Source organism: Lygodium microphyllum, chromosome 14 (assembly GCF_053477565.2).
Source record: "Lygodium microphyllum isolate KBCC chromosome 14, Lygodium_microphyllum_v1.1.10, whole genome shotgun sequence".
In the NCBI taxonomy this organism is placed as follows: domain Eukaryota; kingdom Viridiplantae; phylum Streptophyta; class Polypodiopsida; order Schizaeales; family Lygodiaceae; genus Lygodium; species Lygodium microphyllum.
In genome coordinates, this window is record NC_141148.1 from 64569712 (window position 1) to 64597085 (window position 27374).

Consider the following 27374-nt stretch of genomic DNA (forward strand, 5'->3'; position numbering starts at 1 on the left):
AGACTAGAGTGATAGAGTCTTCAGTGGGCTGAGAGGAGTAAGAAAATGAAAGGTTTTATGACCTTGAAGGTCAATGGCTATGGCTGCACAGTTAGGGTTTCTCAGTTTGTAATCATTGGGGAATCCTTTAGTGATTAGGTGTAGCTTAGATGGTAGGCTAGAAAAGCCCTATGATCACAGAGGAAATCGCACAGTAGGAAGATGATGGCAGTTGTACGACCAGCAGGGGCACAATTTAGAACAACGAGGAAGAATTTCGACAATGCCAACTTCTACAGCATGCAATGTCGAAGTGTGAAGTGATAGGATGGTGCACTCTAAGCAGAGGGAAAGATATCAAGAAGAAATTGTGTGGAGATATTGAATGTGGAGAGAGATCTAGGTGCTGCAAGAAGATAGGATACTACTATCCATGGCAGCCACCATGAAAGCTCTAGTGAAGGTGAAGGTGAAGCTAGAGCAGGAAATGAAGTCTTGAGGTGATATCAAGCTAGGAAAAAGTGAAAGGGAGTTGGAGAGGCAGAGTGAGGAGCTGACCATGCTTAGTTGGAGCTCTAATACCATGTTAAAATGTTGAATCTAGAGCATGGCAGGAGCTGTGGAGGTTGGAAGATGAAGACTAAATTCATATTGACATAGACAATATAGACCACTGTTACACAAGTGAATTAGGTTCCAAGATGTAAGCTTGGACTCATAAAGGAAATCTTGTGTATTGGACTAACAACAACAATGACACTAATTGAAATAGGAAAGCATCATGATATATTGTATTCATCATTGTGAAAGTACAATGCTTTATAGTAGTTGGGTTGTTCTACTGTCCTCACTATGCATATGGGATTCAGGGCATCTCTTCCTAGAGCATACATCATTTGTCTATTTCTCAACATACTTTGAGCATTTTTGGATCCCAGATCAGGGTGGCCATTACAAATGTGATGGCATCATTGATTTTACCAAATTCTACATTGAAAATGTCAATATGAGAGGACTCACACAAAGCAAGGGGACCCCGCATCTTGGCTGCCCAGTTTTAGTCTTTGAGTGTTTTTCAATCCTAGGCATGAGTTTTGGGCCATTTTGGATGCAATGGCACCATCAATTTTGCCAAACTCTCAACCCAAAATGTCAACTCAAGAGGACCAGCACAATGCGAAAGGGGTCCCCCACCAATTGTGGTTGGTGACCCCATCACATTATTGTATAGGTCCTCATGGGTGACACTTCTATTTCTATACATCTCGGCCTCCTCGTATCTAGTTTGTAAGCATTTTTGGATCGCTAATGGGAGTTTTGGGCCATTCCAAATGCAATGGCACCATCAATTTTACCAAATTCTCCACCAAAAATGTAAATCTAAGAGGACTAGCACAATGCGATGGAGACCCCTACCTGATGTCCCTTTTGAGCATTTAAAAAAAATCTAATTTGCAAGTATATCTTGAATGGTCCAAATGCCCTGCGGGATATTATAAATGTTCAAAATGAACACTAGGAGACCAATCTATAAAGAAGTTGGGTGGTAGTGACATGCATAACATGATAAGGTATTTCCAAATACAATAATGGACTCCGCCTTACATTGTGTTGGCAATAGACTTGCACAACACGAGGAGGGGTCACTTAAAAATCTTGAGGACGCCTTTCATGTTGTGTGGGTCTATTCTTGGGTTGGATCTACACAACATGAGGAGAGGTGACTTGAAAATATCAAGCCCCTCCCCTCCCCTCCTCATGTTGAGTAGTCCTAGCATCCCCCCTTGTGTTATGTAGATCCATGCTTGTATTTGACTCTCACAATGTGAGGAGGGGTGGCTTGAAAATCTCAAGCTTCCCCCCGCCCCCCCTTTTTTGCCCCCCAAGAGGCTCGATAACCCCTTTTTACATTATGCTAGCCCAAAGGCCCCTTTGGCATTGTATTGTTCCTGTTTGGTTCCTTCCTTATTTCTTCATATCTTTTCATGTTTCTTTGTATCATGGGTATGTTCTTTATTTCTTTTAACAAGTGTTAAAAAATGAGGGGGGTGATTGATATATGATTGTCCATGTGTATTTGTAGATGGATCTTATTGACATAGAGAAAATTATCTTAATAATCTAGGAGGTTGTTCCATTTCTTATATCAAGTGGTATAATACCATGGCTATCCATAAGTGTCTTAGAATAGAATGATGATAGATTTCAATATCAAGGATATCAATTTTTATTCTAACAGGCCTTAACATAGAAACATCATAGTGTATCTTATTATGAGATCAACCTTTTCACTAAAATAGAGTTTGAAATGATGTAGTGTAAATTGAATATTTGTCTTATCGAGAGAGATTGCAGAGATTGCAAGAACCTTTAAATCCTTCATCCATCAGGGTTAAGGAACAAAGTATTCCAACATGGAGTGATGTTTTGCTTGTACTTGAGAATAATCAAAATGTTTTGATATAATGAATTGTATTGTGATTTTGGTATCCATGGTATAATTAATTGCAAATGTTTTAGTATCCTTGAAGCTTATGAAAACTTTAAAAGAGTTTGCAATACAACTAATTGTATCGAGAGATTTTGTAGCTTATGGTATATGATGATACCTTTATTGGATATGGAATTCGCAAATAGAAATGGGGTTTAAGTATAAATATTCCATTGCCACAATATATTAAGGATATTTAATTACTACATTAGATATGTGCCATGATTCTGTCATTGTTTGTCTCATGAAGTGTTGCATTACTTTATTTTGGATTGTCTTTGTGGAACAACCTTTCTATGTTTTCATTAATATACTTCCTCTAGGTTTTTAGCTTTCTATGCTCCATTGCATCTCATATGGTTGAATAATATGAATGAGCTTGATACCATGGTTTCTCCATCCCTTGAGTTGACTTAATTGATATACTATTATATTCATCTGAAAGCCAAGGAATAGGATTGTATTTGTTGTACTGTCTAAGAATTCAATACATTTTAAATTAGCAAATCACTTTGAAACCCAAGGTTAAACTAGTTAAATACATGACACTCTTTGTTTGATACAACTATACCTTTTGTACAAGAAAAACTTCAATAAATAAGATTTATGTCTCAAAGGATTTGTTGCTTTGACAAACTCAATAACATTCTAATATATGCACCTAGATGTTTTTTGATTGAATGGATAGACTCAAAGGATTTCAATCAAGCAAAGGAAAATGATTTGAGATATAAAAATAATAAGCATCAAAATATGTTTTAAAAATATCTTACTTCGTTGCATGTATTCTCTTCTTTATACCACCCTATTGCAAATGCATATGCTGCATATCTCAAAGCTTCATTGCATGTATCCTCATATTTATATGCTGCATATCTCCAAGCTTTTTCTTACATTATGAAATCCTAATATTTCTCTAGAAGAGAAAGGCAAAAGATAAGATTTAACCTTTTTACTCATGGATTCATACTCGAGATCAAGATTGTTGTAAATATAATGTACATCTCACCTATAACTCTCTAATATAGATACAACCATCTTCTCTGTATTTATCAAGCTTGGTGAGGAGGTGATGCCCATCTCTCTTGTACCTCTTTGATGTTGATTAGACTCCATCCATCTCCCTCTATAATATTGATTCAGTCTGAGCCATCCTCACAAGCTTCTCAATATTACCTAATGTTGCTTCGAATAAATAAGAATACCTCAAATGAGAATGTGTTAAATGTAACATGTTAAAAGATAGCTCAAGCCTTGGTGTTGTATTTTGACCCAAGTTTTGATGAAAAGTGTACCAGTATTTCAAATTGATCTAGATACGAGCCATCAAATTTTGAGCACTAACTAGTCACTTTTGCATACACTAAGCAATAACTATTTTGAAAAAAAGAGCATTTGATTAAGCTAAACTTTATGCTATTTTCAATGATTTTTGAATTACCTCTCTCTATGTGGAGGTGGAATTTCTTACAAGGTTCAAACTTAAGTCCAAATCTCCCCTAATGATTACCTACTCCTAAGGCAAAAGGATTGGAAAATCCACTCCTTTCAAATCGCATGGATATGCTATTTTTGAAGGGCTCTCTAAGAAGTTATCAGGCATACCAAGGATAAAATTGGAAACCAACCTTCAGTCTTTTTGCAAGTTCTCTAGTAAAAAGAGTGTGCATGTGACCATGTCTAGGAGTGCTACAATGGGAACAACTTGGAGCACATTGAGAGAGCAAGATATCCAACAAGCTTCCATAGCATCATTAAAAATAAACAAGCACTTCATGGCAACCAAGGGTGAAATTAAGAAGTCATGGAAGCTTCGGCCAGTAATTGGAGAAATGATGATAAATAAGGTGCAACTATTAAGAATGGCAAAGTGTATTGAGGTTACAACATATCCAAAAGATGACATAGATAGTGCTTTTGATAATTGTTTAATGATGTTAGATGCTTTGTTAGTGACTTTAAGAAATGTGGCTTGTTGTCTACCCACTCAAGCATTTGATGGGCTTTGAACTATCCCTTGTGGGGCCATTGTACACATTTCCACTTGTTAAGCTAAGAGCTAGGGCATGCATAAGTAAATTCTATTTGCACAAGTTCATGAAGTATAGTTTATAGCATATATGGCTGACACATTATTGTAACCTATGTGTCAATACTTAGAGATTATATTAAGCACCCTCCAAAAATGGGGGTACTCCACGAACTTGCTAGGGTTCACAAGAGTTGGCAATTGGCCATTGGTCCATGAGACCTCTCCTTGTGTTCTCTTCCTTTTTGCATTCTCTCTACGAGTTCAACATGCATATAGCAATGCAAACCTTATGTCCTCACAATACACTTGCAAGTCCATATACTACCAAAGAGTTTCATCTCACTTCGAAAGTGTACATTGTGTCAAATGTTCAGCTCATTCCACTAGCTTGGCTTTAATTTTATAGACCTAAACAAGCAAAGCAAACCATTACCTAAAGATGCCGTTACGTTCAATGCCAGCAATAAACCTCAATTTTATTAATAAGAGTGGAAAATTGCATGAAAAGATTAAGAAGGAAGTGGGTAAGCCATGAACTTTGAATTCCCTCATCATACTAGCATAAAAGTAGACCTCTATTTTCCGTAATAATGCTAACTGCCCTCTCCCTTCAAAACGTAGGATGTTAACGCAAGTGCTCGCCGGACAAGAACGAACCAAGTGATTCACCTACTGGACTTCTCGATCCACGAGAGTAGAAACAGGGGATTGACGAATTGTACCCAAAAAAATAAAGAGAACCCTCTCATCCATTTACAAATACAATAGATGATAATTGATCTGTACATATCACATAGTTGCTAAAAGTCAAAAGACGCATCCTCCATAGTAGGAACACCACCAATAATAAAGGCTGAGCATTAGAGTCAGGCTACCTGAAAATACATGCAGCATGACATGGGAAGGCTAACTAGTAACTATCAGAGTCAGACTAGCTGAAGCATGACAAAGGAACACCAACAGTGGAGTAGGCAATAAAGTCATTCAAGGTTATAGTGCAAAAGAAGGCACACGGCTTTCCTCTGTTGTGATCGAGAAGGTCAGACTAAAGAAGAACAGGTTAATAGCTTTCTCTGTCATTACAGCTAAGGATACACACCACCAAGAAGAAATGGCACACAGCCTTCACTGATGTTACAGCTACGGATTCACCTACTAAAAACTACTACTGAGAGGCAAACCACGATACACAGCGATGTTAGGGGTTGAGCTGTAAGCGGCTTGCCTCCAATTGGTGCACTCGATCGCGTAAGGTTTTCACATAGTGGATGGTTTTGTCCAACACCAAGGCTGCGTCTACAGTGGCACCACCAGGGACTATCCTCCTGAGCGCTTTTACCGTTTCCTTGATCTTCTGCCTGCGCCTGCTCCTGTGGCTATGGCTTCCTTTGCTGTTCCCTTCGCTTGATGTCACTCTTATCTCGGCATCATCCTCTGTCCAGTTCCGCTTCTGACCCTTCCTCCTGCCGGCTTCAGACCCTTCTGTGTCATTGAAGCTTTCCTCTACAGACAGCTCATATGGTGAATGCCCAGTACTTTTCACATCATCATCATCATCGCACTCCTCAATTTCGGAGCTAAGGAGCGCGTCTATATCTTCGGAATTCTCGTGAAAGATAGTGCTGTCCCGTGTGGGAGCTACATCAATCCCCTTGTGTGTCCTTTTTGCACCCCGGGATTGACTATCCGTGCTCACGTTTTCTGCTAGGGTGTCAGGAAGTTCCGGGAAAGCCCTACACTGAGAAGCCGCGGCTAAGGCTTGCGAGAATGTTAAAGGCTGCAGCGTCTCCGAGGAGCTTACTGCCATTTGCCGGTTCAAGAACCCTTCCTTGATTAGCCTTTCCATATTTACCATCTTGAAATCCACTGGAGGATGATCTTCGGCGAAGCTAGGTCTAGAGCTTCTGTTCACCTTCTCACGTATCGGACTATTCAGGCATGGTTCCAGGACAGTGCTTCGAATACAGAAGCTTGGAATTGGATGATTTTCTGTCCCAGCTATTGCACTATTGGGGTTGCTCGTAACGCATTGAAGAGAAGCGAATGCTCCAGCTACTACCTGCCCGTAAACCTTCATTTTGGAAGAATTGTCTCCTGCAATGGCCGGAGAACTACCTGAGAAAGGGAAAACTCTGTCTTTCAGAGCACTGTTGGTTTTCCCATCTTCGATTCTCTGTCCTGGCTGCGTGACTCCGACTGACTCCTGGCCCACGGCTGGATGGAGGAAGCCCCTGCCTTTAACTCCATTTCGGTCGAACATGATGAATCTCTTGAGATGAGGCTGCGAGGACTGGAACCTGAATATATGGGAGTAAGGGTTGGCCGAACTCTCTTCACTACATGCCATGGGATGCATGTTTGGGATACCTCACACTGCCAGCAATCGTGCAAGGAGGCGACCTTTGAAAAGCCCTCTGCGTATCAAAGAGGAAAAACAGACTAGTTTGAAACCTCCACATGCTGAGAAGAAATACTTGTCGACAAATCTTAGCTGCGAATAAATACATGTCATGTGTTGCCCTGACACAGATAGACAGCTTACACTTAGCGCGTTGTTTAAGAGGCTTCGAGCAGGGCATCATGGCATTCTGGCTCGTATTCACCTCTGCGATGGCTTACTTCGGAGACGCACAGCTTGAGCGTTGTACCAGCTCCAGCAATTCAAACGTCTACGTGATAGGCTTGAGCAATTGACGGAAATATTCTCCCTGTCACAAAAATAGAAAAGTACAAATCTTCACATTAAATTCCGCTATTACGACGGCAAGGCCATGAATTCGCCGCACAATTAATGCCTTGCAGAGCTATGACAAGTTTAAGCCAGCTTTTCTCGAGAATCCTGAAGCAAGAGATGAAGATTTACCTGACATCTGTGAACCATGACGGGCTTTCTCGAAATGATGCTCCCGTGCTTGACTGTGCGAACTTTCGTGAGGCGCGGTGGTCGGGACATGATAGCTTCTCTCTAGACTACAAAAAGGGAAGGAGGATTGAGAAGAGGCTCACGAGACAATCGAAGGCGACAGCAATGCGCGAGATTTAGGTGGAGGGGGAGGGAAGATGATGAAAGGGGAAAAGGTGAGGGAAGCGAGGCTAAATATCAGATGATGTTGTAGAGGAGGGAGAAGTCCAGGACGCGGTGAAGGCAGCGGGAAGGGAGGGAGGAGGAGGCGGAGGGGGGGACGGGATCCATGGAAGGTGATGCAGGAGGACGGCGTTATGATGCAGAAAGGGGGAAGCTCCAGACACAGGAGAGAGAGAGAGAGAAGAGAGAGAAGTTGGGGAGGGGGTGGGGTTGGTGGATGGGGATGCTTGTGCAGAAGGAGAAAGCTTGCAAAAAGAGAAGCAGAAGCAGAAGAAGTCGTAGATCGGGGCTTAAAGAAGCTGTAGGGAATCCGGGTATATGATAATGAGAGAGAGAGAGAGAGAGAGAGAGAGAGAGAGAGATTTACGAAAAAAAAAAAAAGAGAGAGAGAGAGCCTAGAGGCTACCCGTAACCCAGGCCTAGTAGTATATTGTGTGTCGTTGGTGGTGGTTGACTGATGATCATGGAGTCGATGATGATGATGATGATGATGATGATGGGGGTGATGATGACGATGAAAGACAGACAGAAAATGCATGACACGGCACGCTCGCCTCCTGCCCTCCTGAGTCCCGCCCCCCTTATGGCACTCTTCCTCCCTGCCCACGTCACCTGCTAGCAACGCACTCTCTCTCACCTCCTTTAGGGCTCCTTCACATAATCGCCTGTTGGGGATTGTGAATCCACGAACAATCCATGCGTTCACGCGCTGTCGACTGCACTCAATTCTGCAGTCGAAATTCACAGGGGTTTCCCACAAGCCCTTTTTGAAATGCTCATAGGGGGGTTCCCACGAGGCCATTTTGAAACACTCAGATGCCGAAAATAGCCAAAGCCCAAGGATTTTGGGCATATTCTAAGCGTTTGTAGCTTTTTGCAAATAAGTATATGCTAAAGCTACAAGACTTTTGTTGATCATTTAGAACTTTCACCACCTGCTACAATCAGCAAACACAAAAATATGGCTGTTAGTAGGCTACATTAAAGGTCGATTGAACCTTTAACATCCCTTCTTCCCCTTGCACGAAAAAGCCAATCGTTTTGTATGTTATGGCCCTTTTGAAAAGGGTCTGCTAGAAGCCTTTCTCACTAAGTGATAGATATCCAACCCTCGCCTAGAGATTGTGCATATGCACTTTTTGAAAATGGGTGCAAACATAGGCATAATACCTTTACGCACCAAAAGGACATACACTTTTGCAAATTAGTGCAATTCTATAAAGTGAGTGGGGAGACTCCCCATCCAAAAGTGGTGGTGGTTCTGTTTTTTTTTTTTTTTGGGTGTGTGCCGGTTTGGGGGCGCCCGGGGGGCGGGGGGGGGGGGGGGGCGGGGGGGGGGGGGGGGGGGGGGGGGGATTTGTTACAAGCAATGCACAAAAAAAAAGAAGCATTGTGTCACATGTCACAAGACGATTGGGCTTGTGTTTCTAGGATGGTGAACACATATAGGAGGGGGACTCATATCAGTGTTCGGGAAAAGGCGGGTTCGCTTCATCCTAGGGCCGGTTCATTTTAGGAGAAAACTTGCTCGATTCAATCTGAGGAGGAATTGTCTACTTGTGAAAAATACATGCGAAAAGGATTTAGGCCAGTTCATCTTTATCATAGAAGGAGAATATCCTTCTCATGATTAAAGTAGAAGGATAAGATCTTTCTAAATATAAATGAAAAAGGATTTTTAATAATATAATATATATATATTATATTAATATTTAAGTAACTAGTTAGTAGTTAGTAGTCACGACTCACTTAGCTAATAGCACTAGTTAGTAGTGACTAGTTAGAACTTAGTAGTGTCCCTTGTAAGTTGTGACTTGTCATTGGTCAAGACTCAAGTTAAAGTTTAAACTTTAAACGTTTTAAAACTTAGCCTTAATTATAATTAAAGCTGGCTGCTGCTGACTACTGTCAGTAAATTGGAGAGAGAGTGCCAAGTGGAGACTCGAGAGTTCAAAACTTCAATGTTCATAACTTCATCATTGATCATGGCACATGCAAAGTTGCAGACTGCAGTGCACAATGCAAACTTTCAGTCTTCAAAAGATGCGTGGCCCTCAGCCCTGGGCACTCAGCAAATTCATCATTCCAGAATCCAGAATCCAGAAGAACTTCAAAGTTCACGTTGGTGACTGCACACTGCACAGCCTCTCGACTCTCAGGCTTCAGGTCGGACGACGGAACTTCCTGCAGGGCCCAAGCTGCCTCTCGAGTGACGAGTCTCAGCCTTCAGCCTTCAGAAGTTCAGGTCGGATTCCTGAACTTCCTCCAAGCTGCCTCAGTGCCTCTCGACTCTCGAGTCCTAGCCCCACTGGGGCTGCCCGGCTGCCCCAGCCTCCAGGACCTCCAGCCGCCAGCGCCGAGCGGCCAGCCTGCAGGCTGCGGCCTGCCTCTCAGTCTTCAGAGTCCACTGTCCAGACAGTGGACACTCGTGAGTCCGTGACTCCACCTAGCACCGTCCGGCGTCCAGGTGGCAGGCTCCCGCCTCCTCAGATTGCCGCGGCCCGCCTCAAGGCTCAGAGCTGAGAGTCCAGACTCCACGAGTCCACTGTCGGACTGTCCACCATGACCGTTGAAACTTGACGGTCCAGAGCCTCGACTCTCCGAGTCTCAGCATCACGCGTGACGCCGTGACGGTGTGACGGTTGAGTCTTGACCCGTCCGGCGTCCACTCAGCACTGTCCAGTGTCCACTATCCAGGCTGCCGCGGCCCGCCTCCTGGGGCCTTGACTTTCCACGGACCAGTCACCAGTGACCATGCCTCCTGGGGCTGCCGCAGTGCCGCCTCCTGGCCCCTGGGGCCTCGACTCCACGAACCACGTCTCCAGAGTCCACCGTCCAGGGCCTCGACTCGAGTCTCCACCGTCCAGGACTCCAGGCGATCTCCACACCGCCTGGGGCTGCTGCCTCTTGGGGCTGCAACCTCCAGCCTCCTGGGGCTTCGCCCCTGCGACCTCCAGAGTCCACACTCCTGCCCGACGTTGCGACCTCCAGGCTGCGCCGCTGCAACCTCCAGGCTCCCGCTGCGAGTCGCGATGTCCTGAAGGCTAACTCGTGAAGGTGAGAATCATATTTAACAAATAATGAGTGATTCAAAATAGCAAAGAAAGGTGAGAGGTGGTAGTTCTAAGTTTACACGATCAATCATAATTTGATAATACTCCGAAGTCTGATGGAAAGTACTTAGTATGGCCAACAAAGCTCGTAGGAGCACTTGCTTTGTCAACCATAGACACACACACACACACACACACACACACACACACATATATATATATATAGAGAGAGAGAGAGAGTGTGTGTGTGTGTATGTGTATGTGTGTGTGTGTGTGTGTGTGACATACGTGTGCAATGTGCATTGTGTGCACTGTGTATATGTGTGTTAGTGAAAGCTTAAAGGCAAAATATTAGTACTAATTTTTATTTTTATTTTGCTATGTGGTTGTTAATAGGTTAAAAAGCTTTGTGAGACATTGTAGTTTGAAGATAGAGGCTGGCTGTTGGAGGAGCTTAGATTTTCAAAGGAAACGAATGCCTAACAAAAGGTAGAAAATTTCAACGATTATAAAAAACACAGTAAGATCGCAACCACTCTTTTTAACTTTGAGAATGGCACCTAAATTGAAAGATAAGAGACAAGGAAACCTTCTTGCATGGGTTGGGATTGAAAACATAGCCAAGCATCCTTCTAAAAAGTTAAAAGAAAATACGGATAATATTGGGGGCTCAACTTCAATTAATGTGTTATCTTCAAATGAATCATTCGATAACATGTCACTTGAAGAAAGGGCTGAATTTGAAAGGAAAAAAGAAGGACGCTTACTTTTTCAAGAGGATTGGCTAGACCAATTTAAATGGCTTGTTTATGATAGAGATGAAGTAAAAATGTTTTGTAAATTTTGTTTGAAATATCCTCATCCACATAGTGCATATTCAAAAGGGGGATCTATAAATTTTAAAATTAGCAACTTAAAATCCCATGTTCGCACATCATGTCATAAGTTTGCTATGCAAGCTATTTTACTCGAAGGAAAAGACTCAATTGAAAAGAGTGTTAAAAAAATAAGAGAAGTAAAAGATGAGGCATTACTTTCATTATTTAGAACGGCATATTTGATTGCAAAGCAAAATTTGCCATTTTCTGTGTTTCCTGACATGATAAGCTTATTGCAAGATTGCCATGCACCATACACTACTAGTCTTTATAATGATGATAAGGCATGTGCTGAAATGATTTTTTGCATGGCATCGTCTCTTATGAAAAGTACAATAGAAAAGGTTTCAACTAGTCCATGGTTTGGTGTTTTAATTGATGAGTCAAATGATATCTCCTCACATGGACATATGGTTATTTATTTATCATATCTTGAGGCTGATTGTGTTCCTAAAACAAGCTTTTATGGTATCATACTTGTGCATGATGGCACTGCAAGATCTTTGTTTGAGGCTATTATTAAAGAGCTAAAGAAATGTAAGCTAGATTTATCTAGATTTGTTGCATTTGGGTCTGATGGATGTTCCACAATGGTAGGAAAGGAGAATGGTGTCCAGGCCTTATTGAAAAAACACGTTAATCCATTTTTAACATCAATTCATTGTGTTGCCCATCGTAGTGCCCTTGCAATATCTAGTGTAGCAAAAGAGATGCCTTATTGCAAAAAGCTAGAAAAACTTATTAATGCTATAGCTTCGCATTTTAATGTTAGCACGAAGAGATTAGAAGGGTTGCAAGCTATGCAACAAGATTTGGCATGTCCCATTCTTCGACTTGAGCATACTTTTGATGTGAGATGGTTAAGTAGATATAGAGCTATTAGTAGAGTGTGTAAGTCTTTAGATGCAATACTTGATATCACTAAAAGAGAGGCATTGCATATTTATGAAGAATTGGTTGAGTTTGAGTGTGTTTATTGCTTACATTTCTTAGCTGATATTTTGAGAGGTTTAACAACACTAAGCCAAATGTTTCAAAAAGACTTTGTAGATGTCACCACTATAGATAGTCTTATAAAGAACGAAATTGTATCCATAACACAATATTACATTGATTGTCCTCCTGTTGATGTGAATGCATTAACTATTGGAGTATATGGATATGATATCCTTCCAGACTATGGGCCTGAAAAAGGATATTTATATACATTAAGAGGTGCTTTGCATGGGAAGAAATTTTATGAGCATGATTTAAAACGTAAAATTAATGGAGAAGACTTTAACAGGGCCTTAGAATTTCAAGTTGCTTTTGCCAATTCAGTGGTAAGTAACTTGAATTCTCGATTTCAAGATAATTCTATACTTAATTGTTTAAAAATACTTGTGCCTGCACAACATCCAATACATGAGAAGGCCTTAAAAAACTATGGAACCCAAGAGATAGATCAATTAACTTCATATTATGGTTTTCCTAAAAAGCTAAATATAGAAGAATTCCCTGCAATGATAGAAGTTGACGAGTTTAAGAAAGAATTTAGAAATTTTAAGCATCAAGCTTCTAGAGATTGGATACGATTCACATTGTTAGAAATAACTTCAACACTTGCTTGCAATAGTATGTGGAGGGATACTTATCCGAATATTCTTACTCTTTGTCAAGTAGCTCTCGTTCAATGTTCGAGCATTGCTATTTGTGAGAGAGGTTTTAGTGCTCGAACTGTGATAAAGAGTAAGCTTCGTAATCGTTTGGAGATTAAGAGTTTAGATGCATTAATGAAAATCTTTATTGAAGGGCCTTCTAAGTTCACTGATATAGAGTTCATTGAGAGTATGGACTTATGGGCTGAAAAAACACATCGCCATTTATACACAACACAAGGAATTTGTTCATTGATTTTGCAATAAATTTGCATATTAATAAGAGCAATTGATTTTTTATGGCCTATGATGATTTTGAAGTCACTATGCATTATTTGCACTTTTGTTGTTTTGATTCTTTTGACTCTTAATCATTTTCCTATGTTAAACTTATTTTTCCCTTGCTTGCTTCTATCTTTTGAATAAAAATCTTTCAATTTGTTTTTAGATCATGCTTGCTTTTATAAAATGTACTTGAACTTTTTTGTTTATAATGTTGGTTGTATTTCATTATGTTCTCTTTTATGTTAGTTTTTTTTTCTTTTTGTATCATGATTGCTTTTAATAAAAAGTGTTTTGACTTTTTCTAAACTTTTTTATTTTTTGTTTTGCTTAAGTTTTTTTTTCTTTTTTATCATGATTGCTTTTTATAAATTGTGTTTGACTTTTTCTAAACTTTTTTATTTTTTGTTTTGCTTATATTTTATTATGTTATCTTTTATGCTAGTTTTTTTTCTTTTTGTTTATTCTATGCTTTTAATAGTTAACTTCTTTTCTTTTTGGGTTTCTATTTTTTTTAACGTTCTCTTTATCTTTGTGCCTATAATGTGTATACTTCTCTGAGGCCATATGGCATAGACCCACTAAGAGACATAGAAACAACTTGCATACATTTGTTTTTATCTATTTAAATTTTAGATATGTAATGTAGATCAAGTTACTAATGATAATAAGGGTTTTCATTTCTAAGGTATAAGAGAAGTAATTGAACAAATTCCAAGAAAAACTTTGAGATAAAAACCCTTTCAAATAATAGAAAAAAAATGATTATCCTTTCATTAAAGATTTAAAAAGGAATTTGACCGATTCAATTTGTAGAATCAAGGGAATTGGGCCGATTCGATTTAGAATGTAAAGGTTTTGTAAGGTTCAAAATTTATGAAACCGCCTTAGGTTAAGAGAAGAAGGATCTATGTTAGGCTCAAAATTTTTTTTTTCCCGAACACTGACTCATATTCACCCTTAGCTCACAAAGAGACAAGATTGATTAGAAAGTATTCGGTACTACTGACAAGTTTTAAACATGTATCAATCCCCACAAACATCAAAGATTTAACTAATGGGCCAACCACTTCCTCACCACTTCTTTGCAACATAAGAGGGCACAAATAATGTGTAACCATTATCACAAACTATTTTCTCACTCCCCTAGCCATTCGAGGCAATGTTTAATTGCCCACTTAACAAGTACACAACACATCATGTCCTCTCCAATACATAAAGAAGAACAAAGGTCAAACCTCTAAATAAACATGTTGATTTAAAGACTTGCAAAATGGGTGTCCATCACTTGGCGTGTGTGGCAAGTCTCATGTAGGAGTCAATTATGGAGCAAAGCCAATATATACATAAGATGTTCGATTATTTCAAAAATTCAAGCTAAGCCAATTAGGGTGTAGTCCAAGTTATTTGAGTGTGCTAATATGTGCATATGTAATCCTATGGTACCTATTCTTCATGCCAAAGAAATAACTCAAACTAAAAAGTGGAGCCTTAGTTTACCCTTAGGAGGGAGGGGTCTCACATTTCAAAGCTCTTTCACACAAAATCTAGTGGAGATTCTCAATCCATATATTATCAACCAATTCGAGCAAAAGTTTTCACAAGAAGATCTTGCATAATTTCAACTTTGAGGGGACAAAGACTTTCTCAATTCTTTGTACCTTTTCTCCATCAACAACGATGCAAAGCTTATTGCTATATTTTACCTTCTTGAAAGTCATCAAGTCCTTCGAATCCACCATACATGAGTGACACCCACAGGGACAACTTGATTGATGTTAGGTTGAGCTCTAGTAGATAGTATATTCTACTCAAGCAAAAGACTCATCATTGAGGGGACAAAAAGCTCTAAGACAATATTGGCAGTCTATATGCTTTGAAATAAGATGCCATAAAGCTCTCATGGGTTTGGAAATATCATAGAAAATAAACCTCTAGGAAGCATGAAAATATATCAAACTCACATGTCAAGCTAACACAATTACGGCATTGAGCAAGAAGATGCAAACTTTAAACAATTCTCATGGAGGGTGACTAGCGGGGCCAACCGGGGGGCGGGGTTGGGGCGCACAGTGTGTTTCACTCATAAATATGCAAGTGTATCATGTGGGTTCAAAAGAAGGGATTTTAAAAATACAATTTTTACACATTTCTTACATATAGAAGGGTGCCATATAAAGAAATCATTTACATATTAAGCTAGAAAAGGGGTGTATTTTAATTCTTGGAAATTCATAGGGTATAGGGGCCGATAACATGAGGGCCCCCAAAAGAGTGACATTTTCAGATGACAGTGAAGGATAAGTAGCATTTCAAATGTCATTGAACAAGTTGTGCTTGGTCAAATGGCTATCTGGATAGACTTGTCTGATGCTCAATTGTTGCAAGTGAAGGTTCACATGTCACTGAAACGGCTCCCAACTATTTTTAAATCCATGCTCACGCATGTCCAATGTTTGGATCTTAAAAAAATATAACATGACAGCAATGAAAGCCTACATTTGTGTTGATGCAGGTGTCAAGATGTGCTTTTCTTCTCGCAGCTTTGTCTTTGAACTGCGAATCAAAGGACCTATAAATCGCCCAAAATGGTTGCAAATTGAGTGAGCAAATAGAGGTCCATTTTTGGTGGCACTCTATCAGGCCTCTTACGCTAGATAAATATATTTTTAAATAGGTCTTGAACTTACGTGATCTAGAGGATTTACATATGGTGGACCCCCTTGAAGGATCATTAAAGAACACCATGCCTATTTCTTTGTCAATGTTGAAAGGACAACTACTATACCTAGAGTTTCCAAGTTCAAGAAACTTGAACAACTATCTTGCTTAGGACAGTGAGTTTATTCCAACTTATGCAAGCTCAGGGTTTCCATATGGCTTTTTCAGACCATAGAACTTCATGAGCATGGAGTGAGCCTTATAAAGTTAGGATTTCCTTCGTAAAGATTTCTATTTTAACAATAGAATACTAGCTCTATAATCAGAAACCTCCTTTTTCTTGGCCCTATCCACAATGTTAGTGACAATTGAGTCATTACTCTTAAATGCATGCAACATGAGAAAAGTATTAAAAAACTCTTGTTCCAAATATTGATTATCATGTTTATTTGTTTTCCTAAGCAAATGTTAGGGAGCATTTGCCAATTTGGGGAGCAAATACTAATTGTCCTCTCCTGCCTTTCTTCCTCTCCATCTTTTTGACTTTTCAAAGGAAGCTTCGGCTCTCTAAAATTTCTACCCTCTCTTTTTACTATGAAATTATTTGGATATCACAAAATGTACTATGTTACTTTGTAAAAGGTCCCATTCTCCTAAAAAATACTTCCATTGCCACATGTTAAATTAGAAATGTTACCTCACCACTGTCACACTCTCTTCTACACACTCACACCAACATCCACCATCACACCCACGCATATTGACCTTTGTGTCCATTAGTGTAATTTTCCTATGGGTGCAATAGATGCCCAAATCTAAGAATACACGCACCAGCTAACAATTAGATGCTTGAAAAATAAAAGAACCATTTGTTTTGTATGAATATATAATGGAAACCAGTATAGGTGATGGAATAAGCAAATTATTATTGATTGCATAAATGCATGGTTAAAAATTGCTTATAGTAATTTTGGTTGCACAATAGCATGACTAAAAACGCTTATACTATATTGCATTTTTTATTGTATACACACATATGTTCCAAAATATTCTTTAGTCACATACACATCATTACCACGCCCCCTAAAGATGAATTCTCCCATGGCCATAAACACAAACAAAATTGAACATTCACTATCAATACAGATGCCTTGTACACACACACAAATTCACATCCACATGTATGCTCGATTAATGGTTTTACACTCAACATACATCATATCCCCAATGTATCATTTATATTGTATGCTATTTCATCCATCTTTTTGGATCACAATCTTCATATTATATGCATTGTATCATTCATGATGTTTGCATAATCTCTTATTCAAGGAGGGTTTTCAATTGCATGCCCTCACTTTGTATGGGTTTAGGGAAGGTTTTGCTTACATGATTTTTTTAACCATCCCACTCTCTATTGCAACATCTAGTTCTGTTATCCTCTTCACTGAGACTCCTTTGTGTGAAGGTTGTTGAAGGGTTATGCTAGTTTAAGATGATTTTAATGCTTTGTGTACCCTTTTTCTAAATGAAACAAACACTTTTGATAGTGTGTTTTTGGCCTCAAGCACATGGAGTTACAACCCTACATTAAGTGAGGTTGTTGCAAATGTAGTATTATCCCCCCTACCCCATGTATGAACGTCTTTGAAAATGAGCTCTTTTATTGCATGCCTTTTCCCTCTACTACATGATTTGTGGTGGATATATTTTTCATAGCCTTTTTCTCAATTGCAACACTAATAATTGGACTAGTGGTGGGTAAAGTCACCAAAAGCCTTAGCTCATACCCATGGACTGTCAAGATTACCTTGGAGTATGGAGCATGGAGTTTCCCAAACTCACATTAAATAAGAGGTCATCCTCCACCCCTATGTTGCACCTCTAGGAAAATGTGATAGAGAGAGACAAGCGGCCTCTTTATCTTGATGAGAGAGAGAGGGGGTAAGGGGCGAGGCCAAGCAATGATGCATGAGAGAGATACCTCCAAGGAGGAACAATAGATAAGCTAATGGATAGAGATGGGTATCCTTCTACATTGATGAGAGAGAGAGAGAGAGAGAGAGAGAGAGAGAGAGAGAGAGAGAGAGAGAGAGAGAGAGAGAGAGAGAGAGAGAGAGAGAGAGAGAGAGAGAGAGAGAGAGAGAGAGAGAGAGAGAGAGTGTGTGTGTGTGTGTGTGTGTGTGTGTGAGTGAGTGAGTGAGTGAGTGAGTGAGTGAGTGAGTGAGTGAGTGAGTGTGAACAATGCAAGAGATGGATGAGAGAGATGATGGGGGGGACGTAAGATGCTACAAATGTTTGAAAAGTGTAACATCAAAGCTTGATCTACTCCATAAGAGAAGATGTACCACCATTTTTGGTTTGTACTATGTTTCTTGTAGTCTTTTTACTATATCCACATTTTGGGTTACCACTATTGCTAGTAAGTCCATGAGGTTGTATTCATATTGTTTTTTCACAATAATGTTGCTACAAGTTCAAGTTTCTTTCTAAAGGTTATATGACTCCTATTAATCCCTTCTAGGAAGATGCAACAAAGAAAGCACATAAAAGAAGGGTAGAAATTCAGAAAAAGAAGAAGGACAAGAGAAGTAGAAAATAGAGCTAAGGCCCAGTGCATACAATTTTTAGACAAGAAAATTATTTTGAATGTATTTTTGTAAAAGAGAGCCAGGCCTACTCTTATGCAAATTGTAAAATGCAAGTGAGGCATGAGCTCAAGAGATTTCAGCCTAACAAGTCAAAAAATAGTTGTAAAATGTAAAATAGTGTGTGTGAGATGAGAGAAGGCTAATCTAAGTTAATGCAATGGAAGGGCACCCAAAAAAAATTGAGACCATGTACAAAAACTAGAAAGTGAATATATCATAGCTTATTCTTGTGATGTGCAATCTTGTGCACTCTCTTCTTGCTTCTTGCTTGAGAGAGAGAGAGAGAGAGAGAGAGAGAGAGAGAGAGAGAGAGAGAGAGAGAGAGAGAGAGAGAGAGAGAGAGAGAGAGAGAGAGAGAGAGAGAGAGAGAGAGAGAGAGAGAGAGAGAGAGAGAGAGAGAGAGAGAGAGAGAGAGAGAGAGAGAGAGAGAGAGAGAGAGAGAGAGAGAGAGAGAGAGAGAGAGAGAGAGAGAGAGAGAGAGAGAGAGAGAGAGAGAGAGAGAGAGAGAGAGAGAGAGAGAGAGAGAGAGAGAGTGAGTGAGTGAGTGAGTGTGTGTGTGTGTGTGTAAGGTAGAGTGAGAGATTGGTGTGGAGAAGCTTTTGCTTCCTCTTCTTCTTCCTCATATTATTATTATTATTACTCTTCTTCTTCTTCTTCTTCTTCTTCTTCTTCGCAAAGCTTGCACGATGATTGAGGCAATAGAGGTAGAGCTCACTTGAGGCGCATTGCAAGGATCATGGAGCCATACAAACAACCATTTTGTGGATAGACTACAATAATAAGGTAAATCAGTGAGTTCACTACATTCGTTCAAAGTGTTTGAAATGGTTACGTGAGAGGTAGCCATAGCTGTGTTACTCAAAACACTTGAAAAAATAGGCATTTGGTTAAATTCGACATGTGTGTCTTGGAAAAGTGATGACATTTTGGTTCTTTTGCCAAGACCAATGGGATCAAGCAACATTGCATGCACTCACCATGTGCCGAGTGACAAAATAGCAGCTTATACTCTAAAATGTCAAATCTTCATAAGAACGTGGAATGGTGATGATTAAAGTCCAAAAATTTTAAAAATATAAAAAATATATCAAACTCTTAGTCTCTACTTGTCAACAAAAAACCAAAAGCATTTTATTCCAACTTATGCAAGCTAAGGGTTTCCTCATGGCTTTTTCAGACCATAGAACTTTGTGAGAATGGAGTGAGCCTTATAACAGTAGGTTTTCCTTCATAAAGATTTCTATATTAGCAATCTAATACTAGCTTTATGATTAGAAACCCCCTTTTTCTTGGCCCTATCCACAATGTTAGTGACAATTGAGTCATTACTCTTAAATGCATGCAACATGAGAAAAGTATGAAAAAATTCCTGTTCTAAGTATTGATTATCATGTTTATTTTTTTTCCTAAGCAAATGTGAGGGAGCATTTGTCAATTTGGGGAGCAAATACTGATTCTCCTCTCCTACCTTTCTTTCTCTCCATCTTTTTGACTTTTTAAAGGAATCTTAGTCTCTCTGAAATTTCTACCCTCTCTTTTTTACTATGAAATTATTTGGATATCACAAAATGTACTATGTTACTTTGTAAAAGGTCCCATTCTCCTAAAAAATACTTCTATTGCCACATGTTAAATTAGAAATGTTACCTCATCACTGTCACACTCTCTTCTACACACTCACACCAACATCCACCATCACACCCACGCATATTGACCTTTGTGTCCATTAGTGTAAGTGTCCTATGGGTGCACATAGATGCCCAAATCTAAGAATACATGCACCGACTAACAATTTCATGCTTGAAAAATAAAAGAACCATGTGTTTTGTATGAATATACAATCGAAACCTGTATAGGTGATGGAATATGCAAATTATTCTTGATTGCATAAATGCATGGTTAAAAGTTTCTTATAGTAATTTTGGTTGCACAATAGCATGACTAAAAACGCTTATACTATATTGCATTTTTTATTGTATACACACATATGTTCCAAAATATTCTTTAGTCACATACACATCATATCGCACCCCCTAAAGATGAATTCTCCCATCGCCATAAACACAAACAAAATTGAACATTCACTATCACTACACATGCCGAGTACATGCCTTATATACACACACAATTTCATGTCATCCATATGTACGCTCGATCAATGGTTTTTCACTCAACATACATCATATCACTCATTGTACCATTTATATTGTATGTTGTTTCATCCATCTTTTTGGATCACAATCTTTGTATTGTATGCATTGTATCATTCATGGCGTTTGTATAATCTCTTATTCAAGGAGGGTTTTAGTAGCCATAGTTGTGTTACTCAAAACACTTGAAAAAATAGGCACTTGGTTAAGTCTGACATGCATGTTTGGGAAAAGTGATGACATTTTGGTTCTTTTGCCCCCAAGACCAATGGGATTAAGCAACATTGCATACACTCACCATGTGCAAAGTGACAAAATAGGAGCTTGTATTCTAAAATGTCATATGGAGTAGCCTAGTATGAGCAGGCTAAGAGGCAATCAACTCGTACTTATGTGTGGGATTGTCGCAAAAATCATATATAGATTCAAATCTCCATAAGAAGGTAGAATGATGATGATTAAAGTCCAATTTTTTAAAAATTATATAAAATATATAAAACTGTTAGTCTCTACTTGTCAACAAAAAACCAAAAGCAAGGGGTTTGAGAAAAACTCATTGGACATTGAGTGCAATTCCTTTTGATGTTTCTTAACTTATGTTTTTGAGCTCTTTGCCTTGTGTGTTTTACTTTTGCATTTTTTGTGAAAGTCTATGGGATTGCAAAGTCATATAACTAAGGTAGGACAAGCGAGAGAAGACCACATCTGGGAGCATTGTGAAGGAGTGAAAAGGCTAAGGGAGAGAATTTGATTCGCACTATGGTTGGCTCCACTCCATTCCTCACAGAGAGCTCACTAGTCTCTTGTGGTCTCACCTTACATGAACTATATATATATTTGAATTTTTGGGATTCTTGATTCCTTGTCCCATAGGCAACATGCAATTTGTTAGCCCACTATCAAAGCCACTAGGCCTTTGGAAACCCGTTATAGAATATGTAAGATACCACGTGAGTTCAAAAGAAAGGGTATTATATTTAGTAAAATTTATAGAATTATGTTTACAAAATGTATTTTTAATTACAATTTGGAAAAAAATTGTAAGTTTAGTGAAGTAAAAGGGGTAATTTTAAAGTCTTGTAGCATGTAAAGAAATGGTATTTTTAAATATCCTTTGGACACACATTATATAGATGATTTCTTATAGGTGGACTCCCCGGGTTTGGAAAATAAACTTGGTCATCTCATGTTAGCGCAAAGGCCACCAATGCTATAGCAAATTTATCTAATCAATGACTTTGGTCTTCCTAAGCCTCAAGGCCTTCAATGAAAATTCGATTGCTTGCAACTCATCAATTTGTTTGGCATTGTGGCTTAGACTTGGGCAAGTTACTCAGGAATATATGTGTGCATCACGTGGGTTCAAAATAAGTTATTTTTAAAATACCATTTTTATATATTTTTTACATACAAAAGGGTGTAATATAAAGGGGTCATTTACAGATTGAATAGAAAATGATTATGTTTTATTCAAGAAAAATTCACATATAAGGATATCTTTAAATAGCCCTTGAATGCACGTGATGTAGAGGATATACATATAGTAACTTCCCTGAGGGCTTAGAACAAAGCCATGATTAGTCCGTCACTAATCATAGGCCTCTAAGGCCACATGCAATGTCTTTCAAATGAAATCGATTAGCGATTGAGACCCTTGCATGACAATTGGGCACTCGCAAATATGAAGCCCCCCACGATTGACTATAGTAGAATGTGGACCTTGTAAGGCTAACAAAGGCTTCATTTATTTTTATATATTAAAATTGGCCAAAAGCAAGGGTGTCATCAACCATCAATTTGATCACAAGCAAAGCATCCATGTGCTACACATGTGACTAAGAGGTGGTGTGGATACAAAGGTGTTGTAAGCGTCAATGCCATTGGAGAGGAAGGTGATGAAAGTTGACACCGATGATGACAAGCGCATAAGGGATGTGTAAAAGAGTGGACTCAAAGAGAGAGAGAGAGAGAGAGAGAGAGAGAGAGAGAGAGAGAGAGAGAGAGAGAGAGAGAGAGAGAGAGAGAGAGAGAGAGAGAGAGAGAGAGAGAGAGAGAGAGAGAGAGAGAGAGAGAGAGAGAGAGAGAGAGAGAGAGAGAGAGAGAGAGAGAGAGAGAGAGAGAGAGAGAGAGAGAGAGAGAGAGAGAGAGGATTGCCATAGAGAGAGAGAGAGATGAGTGCAAATGAGAGAGAAATTCTAAATTAGGAGAGAGAAAAATAAGAAATAGGTGAGAGAAGCCATTGAAGTTGAGAGAGAGAAGGTGTAAGATAAAGAGACTTTTGTATTAATTGATGGTGAAAAATAAAAGTCCCTTATACCTTGTATACCAGCCAATGTAGCTAGTTTTCTCACATCAATATTCCCCACATTATTTCTAGCCTCCTACATTCTATCTCTACCCAAATGTTTTTGTCCCCAAAAATAAAATTGGGACTTATAATAATGTAAGGAATAGAAGCAAAATAGAGCACTACTCTGTTTCAACCATTACAAGTTATGAAGTGAAAATCCAAGAATTTTGAATGAATAAAGGAGCTATGATTAACTGCACTTTATATACATAATTGGGAAATGAAAAAATCCAAATCTTGGTTATGAATCTTTGGCCAAATGAGAGCTACAAACATGAAACAAGATGTTGTCTACTATAGGACCTTGCTATAGTGAATCTGAAATAACTCTCAATAAGAAGCTTTGATTAGGGTGTGCTATATATCAAAACAAAACCCTTTTCAAATACTTTCAAGTCATGTATGTTATTTGCAATCTATCTAAGCTAAAAGAGACCATAAATGACTAGTCTTTATCCAAAATAAAGAGTTGTTTGTAGTTTATCTAAAATTTTCTTTAAAACAATGATTGTATGCATTCTATCTAAGCTGGAATAGGGCCATAAATTACACTCTTCAGCCAAAATTGCTTCTTTGAGGTAAGCGAACTCCTCCACAATCAAAGTTGGTTTGCAAGAAGCTTCTTCCAATGGTATAACTTGCCATTTGATCAAATATTCTTTGATCGTTCTTGATCTAAGCTTCTTATCTCCCTCATTAGCCAATGACCTCCTCAAGTACATATTGAAAGACGCTCTCCTTATCCATGGGTAGAAACTCCTTTACATAATCCATAGTACTTCTAATGAAGGGCTTCAATTGACTCACATGAAAAACATTGTGAATCATAGTAGACAAGGGACCAATATGCCAAGTCACCCACTCTCTTCAAAATCCTATTGTATCCATAAAATGTATGAGTCAATTTGGTGCTAGGACCATATTTAAGAGTGGCATAATGAGACTTTGGCACTTTCAAAAGCATTAATCTTCTTTTTGAAATTCTAGGTTCCGCTTTTTCTCATTCAACATAAAGCTTTATTTGAACCTACACTAGATTCACTTTATATTGTTGAAGGAGAGCTTGCATGCGGTCTAATTCTTCATTTCTTTGACGGTTTATCTTATAATTGAAAATGACCATGGAAAGGAATACCTTGTATCCATACAAAGCCTCAAAAGGTGAAACTCCTAGGCTTGAATGAGTGGAGTTATTGTAGGAAAACTTAGCCAAGCGTAACCATGAATCCCATGCATTCTATGTATCATGGAAATTTTTCTAATGTAGATCTCCCAACTACTTATTAACCCTCTCTATTTGATTATCTATTTGAGGATGGTAGGCTATAGAAGGAGCTAAATTAGTACCCATGGAGCTAAAAGTTGCCTGCCAAAAGTTACTCATAAACTTGCATCTCTATCATGCACTATAACCTGTGGTAATCCATGTAACCCGAAAATATGCTCCATGAACTGACTAGCTACCTGAGATGTTGTATATTAAACTTTTGTGGAAATAAAGTGGGATGCCTTGGTGAGTCTATCTACTACCATAAATGTTGCTCCATCTTGTTGGGACATTGGTAACCCACTGTCAAAATCCATCATAATATGCATCCATTTATCTTCATGGATAGGCAATGGCTATATAAACCTCCTAGCTTCAATATGGTATCCTTGTTTTGCTGGCATGATACACAACTAGAGAAAAAATTCTTAACATCCTTCCCAAGGTCCTTCTAATGAAAACTTTTAGCAATCTTGTGATATGTTTTGAACACACCAAAATCACTTGCTATAGATGAGGAATGTATCTCTTGTATAATTTTTTGTGTAAATGGAAAAGTGTGAAATGACAATTGTGCCATGATGCCATCTGAGACCATTTTTTAGTTGATATTAGAAATCCTCATCCATAATGCCTTGCTATAATTTCTAAAATGTAGTAAGATAGGCCTCCTAGAGCTCCTCTATCCAATCACTATGAAGTTCTGTGATGATTGAAACTTTGCATGTCCATATCTTGGATAAGGATTTAGTAACTCAAGGGGAGCTACAGAGCTCTACCCCGAGACCTATGGACCGCTTATTGGTCAAGCGTTTCAAGCCGAACGGCCATGGCTACCTCTCACATAGTCGACGCGCAATGCCTACCTTACGAGTGTAGTGAGCTTACCTTGATGCTTGATCGAGTTCCCTCCTCTCTCTTGCACTCCGGTAGCTCCACGATCCTTGAGGCAAGCTCAAGCAACCTTAAGCCCTCTCCCTCAAGCTCCATCCTCCATAGCCGTGTGAGAGAAGAGAAGAGAAGAGAAGAGAAGAAGAGAAGATGAAGAGAGAAGATGGGGAGCTTCTTCTCCACGATCCCTCACTCTCACACACTCACTTCCTCACTCCCTCACACTCTCTCAATCCGTCACTCAAGCACAAGCAAGAAGGTAAGAAACAAGAGAAGAAGAAGAAGAAGCTTTTCCCACACTCAAGAATGAGCTTCTCGTTCACTTTTGAACTTTATATACATGCCCTACTTTTTGGGCAGTCATCCCCACTTTTTACATGACCGGCCGTTAGCCTAGGCCCTCTTTTCCTATTTCCCAATGTTCTAACTTATCCCATTCCCAACTAGTGCATACAATTTGCACAGGAGTGAGCTTGGCACTCTTTTACAAGGATTCGGGAGTGCTTTCACAATTAATGGTGCACTTTTACTCTTTTCTTTTCTCGAGGTGCCCTTTCGGCTATCTCCTTCTTCCATTTTTCTGCTCCTCTGTGCTGCAGTAAACATTACCCTCCTCCTAGCTGAGTGCCAGTCCCATGGCGCTGTGGTGGGGAGTAGTGGGGTAGTTGGGGTTGTTGCTAAGTGGAACTGGTGGGTAGATGACCACAATCAAAAGGTGTTGTTGTGAATGAGAGGTGATGGAGTTTGATTAACGATGACCGAGAGAGATTTCGGCGTACTTTAGGCTTCATGAAAATGCTCGACATTTCTCGCACAGTTGTAGCTCCCATTCTGCGACGACTGATAAACATGGGGATCTCTAATCATTTGGAGAAATGAGGTTCCAAAATCTATGCCAATGGTGGGTCCCTCATTGAGTTTTCCTTCTGCTTGATTTGGTTCAGTCATGGTAGCCATCAATAGGCAGATGGTCGGCTACATCAAGCATGTTGGTCCATCCAACCATCGGAATATGCAAAAGCTCCTGAAGCTGCTGTAGTGGTGTTCTGTCCGACTCAGGGAAAAATTCTTGGGCATTAGCGGATATCATGGATGATCTTCTTTAGCTGGGTAGCCATTCATTGAGTCACGAACATAGCATGCAAGAGAAAGTTGTGCACTCCCTAAGGGGTGTGTCTGTCTCACGATGTGGTGTAAGTGCATGTGTAGTGGAACTGGGAGATGGGTCTAATGTTGAGAATCAGAGTTTGCAGCAGTAGAATGTGTGCACAAGAGGGAGAGAAGAGCTCAAAGTACAAGAATGAAATCTTGCTTACTAAGTTGCTTAGAGTACAACTTGGATACACTCTCTCACAAATGATAGTAACCCATAGGCTATTTATATAGCCCTTTGCTAGCAGGGTTAGGGTTTTCCCTGCCCCTAGGGCTATTCACACTCATCTGCCCTTATACTCCCTTGCTTACAGTGGGTTTCTATGCCCATCTTCTAACACCCCCCTCAATGCCAGGGTGGCATTGGATTACAAGGCATGTAAAAGATCCCCCCCTTTTTGGGATGCCTTTATAAATCAGGCTTACAAGGTTGTTTTAGGTAGATGATTTAAATAGTCAAAACAGTTGATCTTCAGATGAATTGGAGACATAGTTGGCCACCAATTCTTTGTGTATTTCAGGAGTGTTGGGGCATTTACTTGTTATATGCCCTGTCTTCTTGCATTTGTTACATTTCATTTTCTCGGGATACTTCTTCCAGCAGTTGTTTACAAGATGTCCTTTTTTCTTACAGAAAGAACATTTAGTGAGAACTGTATGAACCAATACTTGTTCACGGGAGTTTGAAGTTGCCTGACTGTTGCTGCTTTCTTTGTGATTCCTCTTTTCTTCATCTAAACAGGATTGAATGGTACTTGCCAAAGTAGGATCTGGAATGCTGGTGAGAGTGGTTACAAGAGTAGGAAACACCTGTT

At 39.3% G+C, this 27374-nt stretch overlaps 2 protein-coding genes across 2 annotated transcripts; one reads left to right on the forward strand and one right to left on the reverse strand.

Annotated features, from left to right (window-relative positions):
• Window positions 1-5540: 5540 nt before the first annotated feature.
• Window positions 5541-7912, reverse strand: LOC148025672 (uncharacterized). The gene is made up of 3 exons (XM_087692889.1): window positions 7366-7912; window positions 7045-7210; window positions 5541-6916 (listed from the first exon to the last, which is right to left on the reverse strand). Exon 3 carries the CDS (start codon window positions 6856-6858, stop codon window positions 5701-5703), a length of 1158 nt encoding a protein of 385 aa, XP_087549015.1. The 5' UTR covers window positions 6859-6916; window positions 7045-7210; window positions 7366-7912; the 3' UTR covers window positions 5541-5700.
• Window positions 7913-11193: 3281 nt separating this feature from the next.
• Window positions 11194-13422, forward strand: LOC148025673 (uncharacterized). The gene has a single exon (XM_087692002.1). The coding sequence runs from the start codon at window positions 11194-11196 to the stop codon at window positions 13420-13422; it is 2229 nt and encodes a 742-aa protein (XP_087548128.1).
• Window positions 13423-27374: the final 13952 nt, after the last annotated feature.